Raw genomic sequence first — 17,380 nt, 5'->3', positions numbered from 1 at the left:
CTCCCTGCAGGCGGCTCCACTATCTTTGCAAGCTGTGGAAATCCTTCTCCTCTTGGTTCTGAGCTCGGCCCTTTCCAGGCACCCTCACCACAGCACCATTTCTCCTGGCACACTGGGTCTCTGCAGCCGCTGTGACCTCGTGGACAGGGAAATATTCCCCTCCTCTGGGACACTATCAGCTCGGGCTAAAGGTACATCAGATAGCGGCTTCAGCTAATCGCCTATCAGTTGTTCTCAGGAAAAAGAAAGAACTGAGTGCCCCTCTATTTTCCTTCAGGCGCTTCCCCGGGTGGCCAGCGCTGAGGGCAGTGACCTGCTCCGGCCCGGCGACAGCGGGGAGCTGCCCCTGCCCGGTGCCGGGCACGGTGGTGGCACAAGGCATGGTGGTGGCAACGTCGGGCACCTGGCCAGCAGCGTGAGGGAGGGAAGGAGCCCGCGGAGTCCCAGCACCCAAGGATGTCGGGCAGAGGGTCTCCCACCCTGGAGAGGAGCAGCGGCGGTGGGCAGACAGGCGAGGCGAAGGCCCTGGCACAGCCCTCCGACAGCATCAGTGTCCAGGGCGTCTCCTACACCGTCAGGTAGGGCTGGGAAAGCGGCATGACGGGACGCTGGCCGCCGCGAACTGCTCCTGACCCCAGGGACCGAGGGGAGAGGGGCTGGGACCGGCGGGATGTGGATTCGGTCCAGTAAAGAAGGAGGGACATTGTCCAGGCCGCCCACCTCATGGCACTGGGCCACCTGCCACAGGGGTAGAGTACGCGGCTTGAGGGAGGCAGAGCCGGTCAGTCCTCCAGAGGCTTCACCAGTTCTTCTTCGCATCTCTGAAGGAGACACTTTAGAGATCTCCAAAGATTGTGCCTCCTAGCAGTCATTCTGAAAAATCCGTACCTTCCAGATAATACTGAAGTTAAAAAGTTAAAGCCGGGGTGGAGGGGGGGTTGGGGAAGGGAGGAAAGAGTTTTTTGGGGTTTTTTTTTTAACCCCTAACACTGTAAAATCCTTGCAGGCTCCCATCCCACATGCAGATAGCTATAAACCATTCACTTGCTTTATGCAAAAAATGTAAATCTTCTCTGTTTCATCTTTTTTTTTGGTGTTTGTTTTCCAAGAGAGCGTGTTGGCCCATGGTGGAATGTTTCTTTATATCATAAAAAATGGACCCGGCAAATACTTAAGGATGTTTCATTTCACATAGAGAGTGGCCAGATTATGGGGATTTTAGGAAATTCTGGTAAGTTGTTCCAGTACTTTAAAAGATATATGGTTGGAGTTAATACCAGAGACTTCCACAGTGGTATGAATGTGACTGAGATCTGTGATTTAAATAATGAAATTGTAGCTGGTTTTAACCTCTGCTTTGCAAAACTCTGGTGCTTGGTTTTCAGAGTTCAATATTCTGTCATCTAACTAACAATTATAACTTCAGTAAAGGAAAAGGTTACTTCCAGACACAAATGTTTCACTATGAAGTGTGAATTTGTATGAATTACATGCTAATTTACACACATTCTAGGTTTCCCATTTACTTCCCCTTAACTAGCTGCATTTTCAGGACCTATTATTTTAATGTTATTGAGAAAAAAAGCACTTTCTTCTTTTCATGCATCTCCATCCAAGTGAGGCTACAACTCTTGAAATCATAAAATTAATCTCATCACAGGATTAATTTCTTTTGTTTGACAGGATCTGGGAAAACAACGCTTCTGGATGCAGTATCAGGAAGACTGGGAGATAAAAACAACTTCTTTGGTGAAGTGTACGTGAATGGGCGTCAGCTGAAGAGGGAACAGTTTAGAGATTGCTTCTCCTATGTGCCACAGGTTATTTTCTACATTTATTTCTGTGCACTGTGCTTCCTCTCATGTAAAGATAGTAAAGTTGCTAGTGTAATGGAGTAATCTAATCTGACTGTGATTTTCCTAGTAAATTTGGTACAAAGCAGTTAATAAATTGTATGACTGAATTAAGGGTGCAAGCAGGGGCAAGATCTTCATTACTAAAGGACTAACTGCTAACTGCTTCTTCCTCTTCACTTTTTTTCTTTTACTAGAGTGACACTTTGTTAAGCTTCCTTACCATACAAGAGTCTTTGACCTACACTGCTTTGCTAACTCTACAGAAATGCTCCAACGACATCATCAAAAAGAAGGTCTGTATTTTATCGTCTTCCACCAGAAAGGCAGACGTGATGTCATGTAATGCTTTCGCCAGCAGCACTTTCCATCCATGGCTGTGTTTTACATTTATAAGGTCTTGTAATCTGCCTCATTCTGCAAATGGGGATAAATCCTTCTGCTGAGCTCCCTGGTGCTCCCCACCTCTGCAAGGGGCTTGTGCTGATGCCCCAGGGAATCACCATTATGCTGGGACAAAACTCTCCCGCCCAAAGCTGCAGCAGTTACTGCTGCAGGAGATGCTGCTGTTGGTATCAAGGTCAGTTCCCCTTCCCCAGCTGGGAAACCCAGTTCTCTGGGGTGTTTAGGGCTATGTCTGCTGTCAAGCCTCCTGGACAGCAGAGGTGACTTTGACACTACTCTGGCTCCTGTAGGATGTCTCTCACTAACCGAAACAGCTCCAAAAAGCACTGGTCTAATAAGCCCCCTACAAGCTCTATTCTTGACAAAATAGATGTGTTTCAAGTCTATTAAAGGACTCTTTTTGGCCTCTGTTGAGAGTAAAAATTGGATATTCCTGATCAAAGGCCACTTGCTCCCTGCCTTCTCTCTTCACCTGCCTTCTCTCTTCACCTGCCTTCTCTCTTCACCTGCCTTCTCTCTTCACCTGCCTTCCACTCAGTATTTCATACTTCCCCAGAATTTATGTGCCTTTCTGCTCCCTTATTTTGTAAGCCAGACCAGCACATTATGCTTCATACCTTAACTTCTAGTCTTGTCTCTGAGCTCTTCATCTCTTAATGTCAAATCTAAAATTGTACTTGTTTCAGAATACATGAAAATAAAATTTAAAAAATAATAATTGAAATAATATATTAAAAATAATCAAATAGAAATGAAACCAGATACCTTCCAATTAGAATGGATGCAAGCATCATATAGGGAAAGCCATAGCTTAAAATTATGTGGTTTTTTTCTTTGATTTTTTTCATTTTGTACACACGTATCTGAGTTGGACTGTGTTTAGTCTTTCTAAACTGTAATTATTTTTCAGGTAGATGCGGTTATGGCTGAGCTGAGTCTCAGCCACATTGCTGACAAAATCATTGGAAGCCGCATTTTTGTAGGAATTTCTGGGGGTGAGAGGCGTCGTGTTTCAATTGCAGCTCAGCTATTACAAGACCCTAGTAAGTACCACTGCATGGATTTTCAAAATAAAACAAAGCAGTGTCACTTCGCACTCCTACCATGGGCCTCCATAAACCACTTTAAAATACAAAAGTATTTATATTCTGTAATTCAGCAAAAGCTAGTCTAGTAATGACAGAAGAGGATGAGCGGTAACTCAGGTCTGCCATTAATCTATTAGTTGATCTTGGAAAGTAGGCAATTTTAAAATCTTAGGGACTGAACATCGGTTTAGACTTGCATTTATCCATTTTAAGTCTTTCTGGGCTCGCCCTTCCTGTGTATGAAATGTTGGTTGTGGCACATTAATTTATAGTTTTTTGAGCACATTAAAGCCATACATATGCAAGCATTGAGCCTTGTAGTGGGATAGCTGCCATTGAGCCATGTATGTGAGAGCACCACGTACGTTCCAGAGCAAAAAAAAATTCTGATGAAAGAAAATCAAAGCAGAGTAACTAGAAGGATTAGCCATGGGAAACAGCACTATAAATTTTGTCAGTTTTGAGACAGTTTTTTAAAGGGGCCAGAATCCTATGGAGTGAATGGATAGAATGCATTTATTGGATTCTGGAGTCCTCAGCGGTGCAGATGTGCTAGGACCGCATACCAGGCAGGAAGGTAAAGTAAATAGCAAAGTGAAGTTTATCACTGCTACTGGTGACTCCTGGAGAGTTCGCTGGGTGTAGTTATTGCTCAGTAAGTTCACTAAACTCTATGGTAAACATTACAGTAATTCTGAAACTCTATAGTAAACACTATAGTAATTCTGTGTAGATAAACATATAGAGAAAGCTCTCCTCCCCCCCTTATCCTGATCAAGGTTGAACTGCTCTCTTCTCCGCTATGTCTCATCTATGTAAAAATAATGGATTTGACTGTATCATTTACCCTTCCTTGTGCAATAAAATAATGAAGAAAATACAGTAAAAAAAACCCACCTCTCTCATCTATGGAATTATATATACTGTATTTTAACAACTCTTAATTAGTTCATAACAAATTCTGTGTGTATATATAGATTTAATTCAGATTATAATGTCTAGCTAATTATGGCAATTATATTTACATCCATATACATGCTGAAATTTATCATTACTGTTCTTAGAAGCTGATGTGTACATCAAATCTATTTTGGTAATTTTCAGATTTCACCTGAAGTGAGAAAAAAATGCTTATGCCCTGATCCTGCAGTAGTTTGTTTTGTCCTTATTCTTAGTCATTGAAACTGAACCACTGCAGCTAACTAAAAATGAAAGATCACATCATGGCAATATCTATGCATACTCCGCTTTACACATGGAACTTCACATGTAAAGTAATTTCTATACTATTTGCCAAATTAGCTTCAGAGGCAGAAGCTATAACATTTGCCAAATTAGCTTCAGAGGCAGAAGCTATAACATTTGCCCTCCATTTACCCGAGTTTTAATGCTATTCCTTGTCATTTCACAGAGGTTATGCTTCTCGATGAACCAACAACAGGGCTGGACTGCCTGACTGCAAACCAGATTGTTTCGCTTCTCTCAGAGCTTGCACACAGAGACAGGATTGTGATTATTACAATTCATCAGCCTCGCTCAGAATTCTTCAGGGTAAATGATACCTACTCACTATTTGCTTTTTTTACCAGGCTTTTTAGTACCTAGGTTCTCTTCAGGATAAAAGTACAAGATCCAGTACAGTTGTCTTAAAAGGCTCTCTTCTTCCCCCTCTGCATAAATACAGGCTTGTCTTGAACTTTACAGCTCTGATCGTCTGCCCGCCACAGGACACTTTGAGATACATACTGCCCTGTGAAAATAGCATGCACACTGACTGTGTGCCTAACCTTTGTGGTATGTAGCTACCCAAGTCAAAAACCCTGGGAGAAGCCATGTAAATCCCCCATGTGTGCAGGCACTGTAAAAAAACTAGCTCTTTGTTTATCTTTACATATACATATTTCAGTAACACTTGCAACTTGAGACAGATAAAACCATGATTTGGAATGGAAAGAAAAAAAAAAAATCTTATTTTTTCTTCTTTGTGTCAAGTGGTGTGGGTACACCTTGGTCATGTGGTAGGGTATGCCTGCCTTGCCGGGCTTGGAGAGTGCTTCTCCTTTCCCATAGCTATTTTGCACTTTGCTCTTCTGACACATCCACCACCCACCACGTGAACGCAAGGCACCTCTTCCCTGGCTGACCGAATTGAGTGTAAGTGGTCATGAAGCCAGAAGGGAGCCACAGTGCTTTTCGGGACTGAAAGCAGTCCTGGTGCCTCGGGAATATGGATTGATCATAGCTGGTGGGAACCCTGCCCTGGCAAATGTTCACCCAAAGAGCCATGCTGTTAAAGTCCTTAAGCACTTCAGGGTAATCTTCCCAAGAATTTGGGGATTTTACAGGCTGGGGCTATTATGTGCCAAAGGAAGTCAGTCAGTAAGTGAAGATGCATTAGAAGTGAAGTCAGAAGTTCACAGCTCCCATTTCTGTTTGTGGATTACTTCTGTATGCTGCCGGCTCTGACAGCTTTGGGAACCACTAGTTTTAAGAGCTTACAAACGTTTCATCTTGTGTAACCACCAAGGGGTGTGATAGAAAGGACAAATGTCCTTTGACAGAAATATACTAAGGAAGTTTGAATGTGTCAAAACTATTTTTCCTGTCAAAGCATTTTTATTATCGAGACAGTAGCTGTACTCGAGAATTAATGTGCTGCTTCTAGGTATGTATTGCTAATATATTAATTTGCTCCCAACAGTTATTTGACAAAATAGCCATCATGAGCTTTGGAGAAATGGTTTTCTGTGGGAACCCTATGGAAATGATCACATTTTTTAGTGACTGCGGCTATTCTTGTCCTGAGCAATCAAACCCTTTTGACTTCTATGGTAAGTTTGTCCAAGTTGTTTCAGTAAAAATATGGGTTTCCTTAAACAAACAAGTTGGTTTCTTCCCCAAGTTTTTCGAGAGATAGAAATGTGTTTGAATTCTTCCCCAACTTTGTAATTATTCTCAGCTCAGAGAAAAGCGAGGGCTGGGCCCGTGTAATCTTCACTGAGTCCGTAAAACAGCAAAAGTTTGCAGTAGGTTTGAAACACATCAGAAAGGAGTAGACTACCAATAAAACAGGAATTTCAACTTCATGCAACCTCTGGATTCCTAGTGGCATCTCCCTGTGGCTGGACGTTGGAAAATCAATTTGATTCCAAAACTGTGGAAAGTCCTGTGTTCTTATGGACTCTGTGCTGCCAAGCAACTGAAGACAGTTGTTGCCTGGAGGGAAGGATGTAGAATAAATATGGGGTGAATGAGGCATCAATTTCCAGAGATACTGAGTTTTAGGTTTCCCAAACTTTGGGGGGTTGCTAATACCAGGGTGAGCTACTGGAGCAGAACATATCAATGCTTCACGAGGTGATGATAGCAAGCTGTTAGCAAAAGCTGAAGAGTCCTGTTTTACAAATTCAGGATGAAAAAAAGTATCAGCATGAGATTTTGGAAATGAGGCTTGGTTTTGCTGCAGGGCATGTGTGTACCTGATCCATGCAGACACGTGTTTGAAGAACACATGTATGTGTTTGTGTGTGTATACGTGTACATACGTAAGTGTGTCTGTATATCTATCTAACTATCTTTTTTTAATCTAGTACGTGGGCTGATTTCTGATGATAGTAGCTGAGCATTAACCAGGGAATCTGACCAATCCAAAATGCTGTATTCAGAAACATGGCACGTTCAGAGGAGGCAGTGTTTTTCTATTGTCTAGATGGCATCCTAAACTCAGAGGGAAGAGAGGACTGTTGTTGACACGAAGCTGGAATGGGATGAAGCTGAAAATACTGGTGTGACAGTGAGGATAATTTTGCCTTTATGAATTTGAATAGTCTTGAAAAGCATAGATGATTTGAGATTTAGACCTCCTTTTTAAAAAGCTTGGTAAAGAGAGTGCTGCATTCTTCAAATGTCAACCTTTGAATGTGACAAGAAAAGGAAAAAATACAGTTTAGAGCAAAGAATCATCAGAATATTTAGTCTATGGAAAATTGGTAGTTTATATTTTTTGTGTGATTTAATGATGTGAATGAAGGGACAGATTCTGCTATCATTTACACCAACAGCAGAGGAAACTAGATCCTATGTATTGTGTGGATTATGTTATTGAAATGTCACATGTTGTGTTTATAAAGAAAAAAAAGTAGAAATGCATGGTAGGCATTAGCTAGTTGGTTGGTCTATCTATTAGTCGGTGTTACCATTTTTTTAAAACACACATGGTTGCCATTTATTTCCTGTGTGACTTCCAGCAAGTCACACTGGCCAAGTTTTAAAAAGTGTGTCTGTGTTTCAGTTGTTTTACATATTTACAAAAGTGAAGACCTCATTTTGGATGTGTTTACCATTAAAGACAATTCTGCTGAATTCCAGTTTTCAGCACACTGGGGAAGTATTCATAAGCTTAATTCAGGTTTTGAGGACAAACTAAGAATCTTGGGCAAGGACCCCTTTTCTCATGTTTAATTTGTATTTTGAAGTTGAATATAACATCGTAAAACTGAAATCTAAGAATGATAGGGACCTTAGGAATAAATAACTGATAAAGACATCTTATCAGATGTCGAAAAGTAATATAAAAATCTGTAAGAACAGCTATTCCTGAGAACAACGATCTAGTTTTTGAAACCTTAGATAATTCCTTGCTATTAGGGAAAAGGGAAAAGTCTAATTAGCATTATTCGTGAATCCTTATGAGTTGTACAAATAGCACACACAAAGTTCCCATCTGCCAATAAAAGAACTGGTGGTGTCAGGAATAGGTCAGTTATAGGTGGATTTATTAGAAAGGAACGTTAATTCTGTGAAGTATTTACCTTTCATAAGTTCCACAGCAGTAAGTAATGTTTTCTGCCTGCTAGGGAAATTTGGCCTGCTGAACATCCTCTAACTTGACGTTAAAGCAGAAGTGTGTCTGAGAAGTAGGTGGGTGAAACCCAGTGCAACAATGCAGTAACAGCTTAAGTAGAGAGGAGCGGTGTCTCTGCAGCATGAGCTCAGACTAACGGAAAAATGAAGCTCCATGGTTATGGAGGAGCAGGCAGAGGACAAGGGAGAATCAGGGAGCTGTGTCTGAGTATTTACCTGAAAACCTGAGAAACATGTGACCATAAAGCGATCTCTTCATCCTTGTCAATGTTCATCCTCAGCTGGTGCTCTGTCTTGCTCTTGGCAGCAGTAGCACTTCACCAGGGGCCCAGCTCTGTGCTGTGCAAGCAGAACGCTGAAGGTCTGACCAGCGCACCACTCAGTCCTTGCATTTCCAGATAAAGGACTCGAACTTCAGGGTCTACAGCACTACATGCTGCTTCTAACAGAAGGGAAGAGTAAAAGAAACCTCGAATACTTTCAGTGGACCTTTTTCTTCTTTGCATATTTTAGGATAGAGACAGGGAAAGGTTACTTGCAAGGAGGGGAAGACGTAAGAAGGGAAAGTGATTGAATATATGGTAAACACTTTGTAAATTTACAGTGGATCTGACATCTGTGGACACCCGAAGCAAGGAACGTGAACTTGAAACCTACAGTAGGGTTCAGATAATTGTATCAGCCTACAAAAACTCGGAGATCTTTAGCAAAGTACTGGCAGTCATTGAAAGAACAAAGTGTATGAAAGAGCTGCCACCAATACCGTTCAAAAACAAAGACTCACCCAGTGCCTTTTACAAATTATGGATTCTTTTACGGTAAGACTCTTTTTTTCTTTTTCTTTTTTTAAGGATTTTTTTTTTCTTATCCACTAATCTCTCAGGTTTTCCCCCCCATATATGTAAATGCGCTTTCTTGGTTTTTTGGTATACCACTGTACTTATCACTATCTTTTTTTAATATTTCCTCCTTATGGACATTGTGCGTGTAAGATTTGTTCAAAGCTAAATACCCTACCAATACGTGGTCAGTCGTAGCTAACAAGTATATTGTTATTGTTTTGTTTCATTATCAGGAGGACAACAAGAAATTTCTCCAGAGATAAGATGGGCATCATCATGCGCCTCCTCCAGAATCTGTTATTTGGCTTGTTTGTAGCATTTTTCCTTCTTAGACTAAGGAATGACCTGGAAAAAGGAGCTGTGCAGGACCGTGTGGGGCTTGTCTACCAGTGCGTGAGTGCCCCCCCCTACACAGGGATGCTCAATGCCATTGCCCTTTGTGAGTTTCTGTCCTGTATTATGTGCAGCAGGCAGGTATTGCTGCCACTACTTTGTAAATAAGAAAAAGTCTTTTTTGAAGGTAGTCATTTAAAGGATCTTAACAGTTTTAGATAACATCAGAGCTGATATAGAAGCACAAAATTCAAAGGCGAAGCAACAGGAAGATTCGCAGCACAGAAAAAGATTAGCCCATCAGAAGGGCTCCGGGTTCACTGTACTTAATGAAGGAATATGCCCTGATCCCTGTCTCCCCCTTTCGCAGCTGGCCGGTGTATGGAGCTTTTATTCTGAACTGTGTAGGAGTCCTTAACTTGCCCACATGTAGCAGTGTAAAGGCAGGACAAAGTCTAGGTCTGTAGTTAACATCCTAACTGAGATCAAAACCAAACACATGGAAAGGATAGGAGCACAAAACAGCTTTGACAACAATTAAGCATAATTAGATTTAAGAGTATTATGAGATGATTACATTTTTCTTAGAGGGTGTTTCTCTTACAGCTGCCATACTAAGACCAATCATAGTTTCTATTACAGCCCTAAAAACTGTTCTGCTCATGCAGGAAACATACACTGCTGTCATCACCTTGAGATCAGAGCACCTCAAGAGATTATGCAGTGACTGCGGTTTTTTCATATCTTTAATTTCTATCTGCAAAAAGAGAGGCTGTCCTGCACGCTGCCTAGTTAGGCCCCTTTCATTAAGTTTACCAAATTTTGCAATCTGCATTTATAGTGGGAGAAAAAGTGATCAAACTGGTTCATACAGAATGTTGCTGATATATTCTCAAAGTTGCCTCTGTGCTTCAGGTCATTTTTGCTAGCAACAAGTCTTGGTCTCTTTATTCAATGGTGATTTAATTTATTTCTTGTATGTTTAATCCAGTCTCGCCTTTACGTGCCATCAGTGACCAAGAAAGTAAAGATGGCTTGTACAAGAAGTGGCAAATGCTTTTAGCTTATATAGTACATTTCCTGCCCTTCAGTGTCATCAGCGTGGCAATTTTCAGCACCTTCATATACTGGTAAGCATTTGTACCATCCATTGGATTGTTATCTTCTTTTTGTTATCAGTCTCAATTCCCATGTCAGCATCAGGCCTCTTGGTGTGTCTTCCCGCTGTTGTCTCTCAGACTGATTACAGAGAAAGCTTAAGGGAAGATGATGCAATTTTAACCCTTCGCTTTCGGGCAGTGTTAAAACACCTACTGAGTAAGTTACCAGTTCTCTAGGCAACTTGGGAAGTTTTAATGGGCCTGGGACATGTATAGTTCTTGTGTCATACCGAAAGCAGGAAGTGTCATTTTACATTACATTTAGAAATATAGGAAATAAGAGGAAACAAAGTGAGAAAGACAACAGTAGGTAAGTGACAGTAATAAAGCTTCATATTTCCTGGGATATTTGGGGTTCAGCTACAGCATATGGAAGTGATGAGGCTGGATCTCTCTCTTCCACTCTCCAGAGAAAGGCACAAAAGTGGATTTCTGCTAGCGGGAGAAAGGGTAAAGCTTGCTTTTTCACCCCCAAAACATTCATTTCCTCACATCATTGTGAAGTAGTACCTCAGAATGGGATGATGAAATATTTCATCTGGTCATTGCCTTATCTGTCACACAGGCCTGCTTTTCCTCTCTGTTCCATTGATTTCTCATCTTCAACCGAGACCATGGCTGTTTATGTAAGATAATAGCAAAGCAACAAGGACCAATTTCTGTCCTTCACTCTTTTTCTGTTGTGTTTTTTTTGTTTGTTTGTTTTCCTAATTATGAAAGGAGAGGTGTGTAGTGCACTAAAGTTAATTTTTGTTTTCCTGTGACAGTTGATAATAAAGTTGCAATCAGATGGCAGTCTATAGTAAAATGCGTACAAATGAATAGCTGGCTTAGTTTGTGTCCTGGATGAAGGTTCTCTGGTTAGCTGTTGAGAAATGGTAAGTGGATAGACCTTTGTAAAAGACATAAAGTATGGGAGCTATTGTGCGGTAGGTGAGCATGTTAGTGCTCTTACTCTGTAATAATATGCCCTTGGGCAGCTTGAAAATGGTGGAGTAAAACTGCACCAAATCGCTTGGACTACAGAGTAAGAGCTTCTGCACAGGGAGCTAGCCTGCCATGGGAATTTTGTAATAGCTGTTTTCCCATCTAGAAAATCCCAGGAAAAATATTGCTGCTTTCTTCTTTCTCCTGGCCTGTAGTAGGTAATGAGGGGAAATGTTCAGCATTTACCTAGTTCTTTCCATTTGAGATCTCAGTAACTGTCAGCTCCTAGATGAAAAGACAAAAGCCCTGAGAGAGAGATTTCTGCTCCTCCAGATGTGAGGACTTGCGTGCACGGTTTGGTGCTTTTGTAGTTTGGTGCTGATATTAAAAGAAGCAGTTTTGTTCAAGCAAGGCCGTCTTTCTCTGTGTCCCCTTAGCTACCTGAGCTTTTATTTCTGCAAGCTGCCAGTGCTGCCTGCTTCAGGCAGTGCTCCCTTAGAAGTTCTTTTTCACAGACAAACAGAAATTACCCCTCTTCCCTCTAAGCGTTTAGAGGATGCACTGTGCTCACCAGAGCCCTTCCATTTCTGCTTGCTAGTGAGCTGGTTGCTGAGAAGGCAGCCGTTTGGAAAGCAGCTTTTCAGGTTGAATGAGGGAAAGTCTGTCGAGCTCTTGAAGATCATGAGCCACTGCCTGTCACTCCTTAGTGAACAGGAAATTTGTATGGGCAGAGACTTTGCCCTTATGCTTTAGCAGCTTCAAACACAATCAACAATAAAGAGTGCGTGCTGGTTAATGGGTAATATTTACAGATATTAGACTCTGCATATCTTTGCTGTCTTGTGGTTGTCTGGAAGCCGTCAGTGATTTCATAGTGCCCTTAGACTTCTTAGGGCAAGGAGTTCCTCTATGAAATTTTGAAGATTGTATCTGTGCAGGACTAAACTTTTCTGGATGGACTAACTTTTGGAGAGGCTTTGATAGACCCTGGTGTAACTTCTTACAAGCCATTTCTCTCAGAGTGTGTGTTTGTAGGGTCAGACAGATCCAAACTCTTACTTGTTCAGAAACAAGGCAGTTCTGGCCAAGAACAAATACAGCCACTTTTGCAATCAAGTAAATATACCCTGTTTATGCAGATTTTCCTCGTTAAAAGGTAATCCTGGAAAATGTTCTAACAGTTTATATTATCCTACCATTCAATTGTTGCAATAGTCTCTCTTCTGAGTTGTTTTTTTTCCCCTTCTCTTTTTCTTCTCTTTCTATTCCTACCCCAGATTTACTACAGCCGTAGTAGTTTGTATCTACATAGCTCTCTGTAAAGTATTAGGGCACCTCAGAGAAGGTGATATTTTTATGCTAGGACTTCAGAGAGCTGTTCCTTCTGCACCATTCTGTGATTAACAGTTGTTAGACACCTGCTAGCTTGTTGAATGTTTAATACTTGAAGAGTCAATGTTCAGCCCTCTGTTTATAATAGAGATTATTTTGGTATTATATGCAATAATGCTACAGGAAACCTGAAAGAAAATTAATACTTCTATTTTAAGACCATATTCAAACATGGTGGAGTAAAAAAAAGACATAGGGCCTTGCATTGATCAATGAAAAAGGAAATAAAATGTTGAATAGCTGCTTGTTAGCTCAGCAAAGCATGCAGTCTGTACCTAGCGTGAGACAATTTTGGTAAAAAGTATTTTGGAAAAAGGAGTATGTCACCATGAAATAAAATTTTTTGTTATCTGTCGTATACACTACAGGGCTGAATTAAGTTTGCCAAGCAATTGCTGGCCTTTCTTAACTTTTTAATGTTTAGTACAGGTTGGGGGGAACGACTTTGATCCTTAGGTGAGCTCAGGAAAAACTGGAAACAGCGTGTTGTATTAAAGAGTGCAGGAGTATAGAGGAAATTGCATTTGGATGAATTACATGGGTGGTGAATTCAATTAGCCTTCGATTTAATTGAGTATATGCATTTTTACATTTGCATGCACAGTATCAGAAGTGCAAAATTCCAGCTGTTAATTATCTGCATAAAGACGTTCTTTAAATATGTGACTTACGTAAATAACTCCCACTGCATAGAATCTCAGAGGAGGAGGATGTTAGTTTAAGGGATTCTAAAAGCCATGGTGGTTATCTTGAAAGAACATGGATTTCTAGTACAATTACATCTTTGCATAACTCTTTAATCTAGATGGAGAAAACCTAATATATCTGCACTTACCTCACGATATTGATTGTCCTTTAAGGCTCCAAACAACATACTAAGGGTTAAGACATAAACTGTTCACTTAATGAGCTGTAATTGCAAAAAATAAATCAAAACAAAATTAAAAGCTATGTTCCAAGTTTAGTACTGAACCGCTGTTTTTTTAAATACTCTTTTGCTCATTTTTATACAGGACTGTAGGGCTGTATCCTGATGCTTCCAGATTTGGGATTTTCTTTGCTGTTGTCTTAGCGTCTCATATAATTGGTGAACTACTAACACTTGTTATACTTGGCGTGGTTCAAAACCCAAATATAGTCCAAAGTGGAGTGGTGCTACTTAATTCCGCAGGTGTGATAGTGGGAACTGGACTAGTAAGGTAGGAAATTATTTTGTTATGGTTTTAATGTTAAAATAATCTGCCTGTAGAAGAGTCATGAAGAGCCTGTATTGCAGAAGCACAATAATTCACAGGTAGCAATGCAAAGAAAGTGCAGCTGTTAGCCTTCAGAGGTAGAAATACCTAATCACGTTAGACCTTGTAGTAAAGACACAACACAGATGCTTAATAACTTTAGATATCAACAACTATCTTAACTTTTTTTTCACTTTTTGCAAATAAATTGAAGAAAAAACTGCGCAATTAATATCTATCAGCTCAGCTGAATTGTTTTTCTTATGCCAACATTATGATGTGAAATGCTGTCCTCATTGAAGGAGCCTACGAAAATAAAATCCTATAACTTTTAGTAACATCTAGAACTTATCAGAAACTAAACACTGGGAATGAGGGTTTAAATAAAAGTTGTTCTCAACTATCTTATTAGTGTTATTCTCTGGTTTAGCCAGTAAACTTTTCAGACACCTTTTTCTGCCTGTGCAGACTGAACTACATAAAAATAATAAAGAAAAAAAGTCATGTAGTAAAGATGAGGAAAAATTATGATCCACTTGCTCTGTTACTGTGCAAAAAATGTTTTTGCATTGTAACTGCATGAACTTTGAACAGTTTTCTTCTTGTATTTGTCAATACTGAAATTACTGGTTTTTGAGAAACATATCATCATAAATTATTGTCAAAAAAGTTTTCTTGAGATGTTGAGCAAGTAGGATATGCTCAACTGAGATCTTTCCAATGAAAATGAAGTACGCCTAACAAAAGATGACATTGAATTGTCCTCAAGAAAAGCATAAGTCTTCACAAAGCTGATGATGCTTTGTTTCTTCAAAGTAGATCTCAGCTAATACTTGCTTATCAAATAAAACTGAGTTCATATCTAATAAATTTGGTCCCTGCCTAATCTCAGGAAAATGTGTGCTTATAGTCACAAGACAATTATTACCGCTACCATAGTCTAATGCCTTCATGATAACTTTTTAAAAGTATTAGAGTGGTTTCTAATCTTATTTTACAGTAGAGACATTGCTAATTAATATTGTGAATCTCTTTGATTACACGTTTCAGGCAATTAAAGATATTAAAAATAGTATTGAGACTTGGGTTGCTGTTTTTTCTGTTCATTTGTTTCATTATAAAGTCTTGCAGTATTTTAGGTGCAGAAATTGCCCAGTCTTGTTGAATAATGTTATTTGAAAATATTCATACTCTGTTTCTCTTCTCATTATTCTTTGCTTCATTTTTGTGTTGTTGTTATTGTTACGGCAAATTGATATTCAGTCTTTTTTGGTTTTGAAGATGGAGTGGGGCAGGGGAGGGGTGTTCTTACTTTGGAAGCAACACATTTTTGCAACTAAGGTTTGTATTGGGTCTTGTCATGTTCAGTTTATCACTGCAACGTGAAGAGCAAACAACTTCATAGAATTATTTGTGACTGTCCATAAAGAAGTCACCGCTGAATGTTTATGACACTGTACCAAAGTCAGAGACAGCCTTCATGGGTGTCTCCTCATTTAGCACTAAAATGGACTTTGTATTTGAAAACCCTACAGGTACAGCCAAGAACTGTAACAGGCTGCAACTAAAGATGAGAGCTTTTTTTAATTTGGGCTAGAACCAGCCCTTGGAATTGTAGCAAAAGCCAATTTCACTTCTCTGTTTCTTTAAGGACCATCGAAGAAATGCCGACACCTTTTAAAATTCTCAGTTATCTTACCTTTCAAAAATACAGCAGTGAGGTTCTTATAGTCAATGAATTTTATGGCTTAAACTTCACATGTGGTAAGTGTTCCAAAAAAGGAAATAAAAGGCCTTTAAGTCCATTCTAAATAATTTTAATATGTTGATTCTTATTTTCCTTCTACATACAATAAAAGTATCTTGATAAGTTAAAGATAACTTGTGAGTTGTTTAAAAAAAGCTTATTCATTAGTAAAGACTTCTAACACCACATCAGGAAGCTAGACAAAAGTTTGACTTTTTTTTTCAATCATTTCTCTTTCTTTCAGTTTTTTATCTTTCTCTTCTTCATCTGTTCTTTTATCCCTCCCTTTGGGGGCATTTTGGAAAGTAAACTTTGCAGCCTGTGATTTGCTTATCAGAGCAGTATTACACAAACAGAAGATCAATAGAATTGCACAACGTGAGGTCAAACGTCAGTGCAGGGAGCACTGACAGGTAACACCTGACCAGATGTTCCCTCTCATTGGAAGTCAGGCTTCAGTTCCAGTATGTTACCACGGCACGTACTGAGCAGCTTGGATCTGTCAGGCTGTGGAGCCAGCTAACTGGCAAAACATGAGCATCAGTCAGGCTGGCAGGGTTAGAAGCTGACATACATCCATGGGGGTGAAACTCCCAGCTTTGGACTCACACTAAGATAATTTGGGCTTTGTAGCCAGGTGTCTGTGCTCTTCTCCAGGGCTATATATATTCTTTATCCATTCATCTCTCCTGTCTCTCTTTATTACAACAAATCCGTGATTTTGGTAGTAAGCAAAACCAGCTGATTTTTAATGTGCCCTTCAGACAGTCTCCATTTCTTGAATTTTGGAAGCACTCAACAAATACTGCAAGTCTACCACATTGGGCAGCTTGCTTCCTGAGGCCCCTCCAGATACTATGTCTGAAAAGACATAAATCTTTTGTGTGGCATGAACAACACGGAAAGCTCCTAGTGACCCTTTAGTCTTCTCTTAAAAAAATATGGCGTAGATTAACTGCAGAAACATATGGCTTGTCTGTTCTTATTCCAAAATGATGGGAAATACTGCTGTGGGTATTGTTCATCCTTAAATAATGTGAAGGCTAGGTATATTAAATGTACGAGCTAGATACTGAAGCCTGAATTTTAATTTTAGTGATTCACCTACTAAAGAAATGAACTTTTTCTTTTGACAGGTGGAGCCAACAGTTCCACTGCCAGTAATGCTGCGTGTGTTTTCTCTCATGGCATTCAGTTCATTGAAAAAAACTTCCCTGGTGCATTGTCCCGGTTCACAATCAATTTCTTAATACTCTATGCTTTTCTACCAGGACTTGCCATTATAGCAATTCTGAGCTTCAAAATAAGAGAGAGAATTATTGGCAGGCAATAAAAAAGTAGCCGTATTAACAATGTCTAATAATACACTTCTAACTGGATTATGGTTGAAGGCTTAAATTGATGGATTTTAGATAGAATTGAAGTGATTATAGGTATAGAAACACGTTCACCTTCCCATGTTTGTTTCCAACTGGGTGTTTTGCATCTTGAAAAACAATGTTCTCTTACGAGTGTGAACATCTTCCTGCTATTGG

General features: G+C 39.9%; 1 protein-coding gene across 1 annotated transcript; it reads left to right on the top strand.

Annotated features, from left to right (window-relative positions):
* Positions 1-303: 303 nt before the first annotated feature.
* ABCG5 (ATP binding cassette subfamily G member 5) lies at positions 304-17,200 on the top strand. Its single transcript, XM_074579582.1, has 13 exons — positions 304-578; positions 1,110-1,231; positions 1,684-1,820; positions 2,051-2,149; positions 3,169-3,301; positions 4,758-4,897; positions 6,048-6,177; positions 8,814-9,027; positions 9,285-9,490; positions 10,376-10,514; positions 13,877-14,062; positions 15,750-15,862; positions 16,982-17,200. Exons 1-13 carry the CDS (start codon positions 457-459, stop codon positions 17,176-17,178), a joined length of 1,938 nt encoding a protein of 645 aa, XP_074435683.1. The 5' UTR covers positions 304-456; the 3' UTR covers positions 17,179-17,200.
* The last annotated feature ends 180 nt before the right edge of the window (positions 17,201-17,380 follow it).

Source organism: Larus michahellis, chromosome 3 (assembly GCF_964199755.1).
Source record: "Larus michahellis chromosome 3, bLarMic1.1, whole genome shotgun sequence".
NCBI classification, from domain to species: Eukaryota; Metazoa; Chordata; class Aves; order Charadriiformes; family Laridae; genus Larus; species Larus michahellis.
The sequence above is the reverse complement of the archived record's forward strand: the minus strand, read 5'-3'. Positions and strand labels throughout refer to the sequence as shown.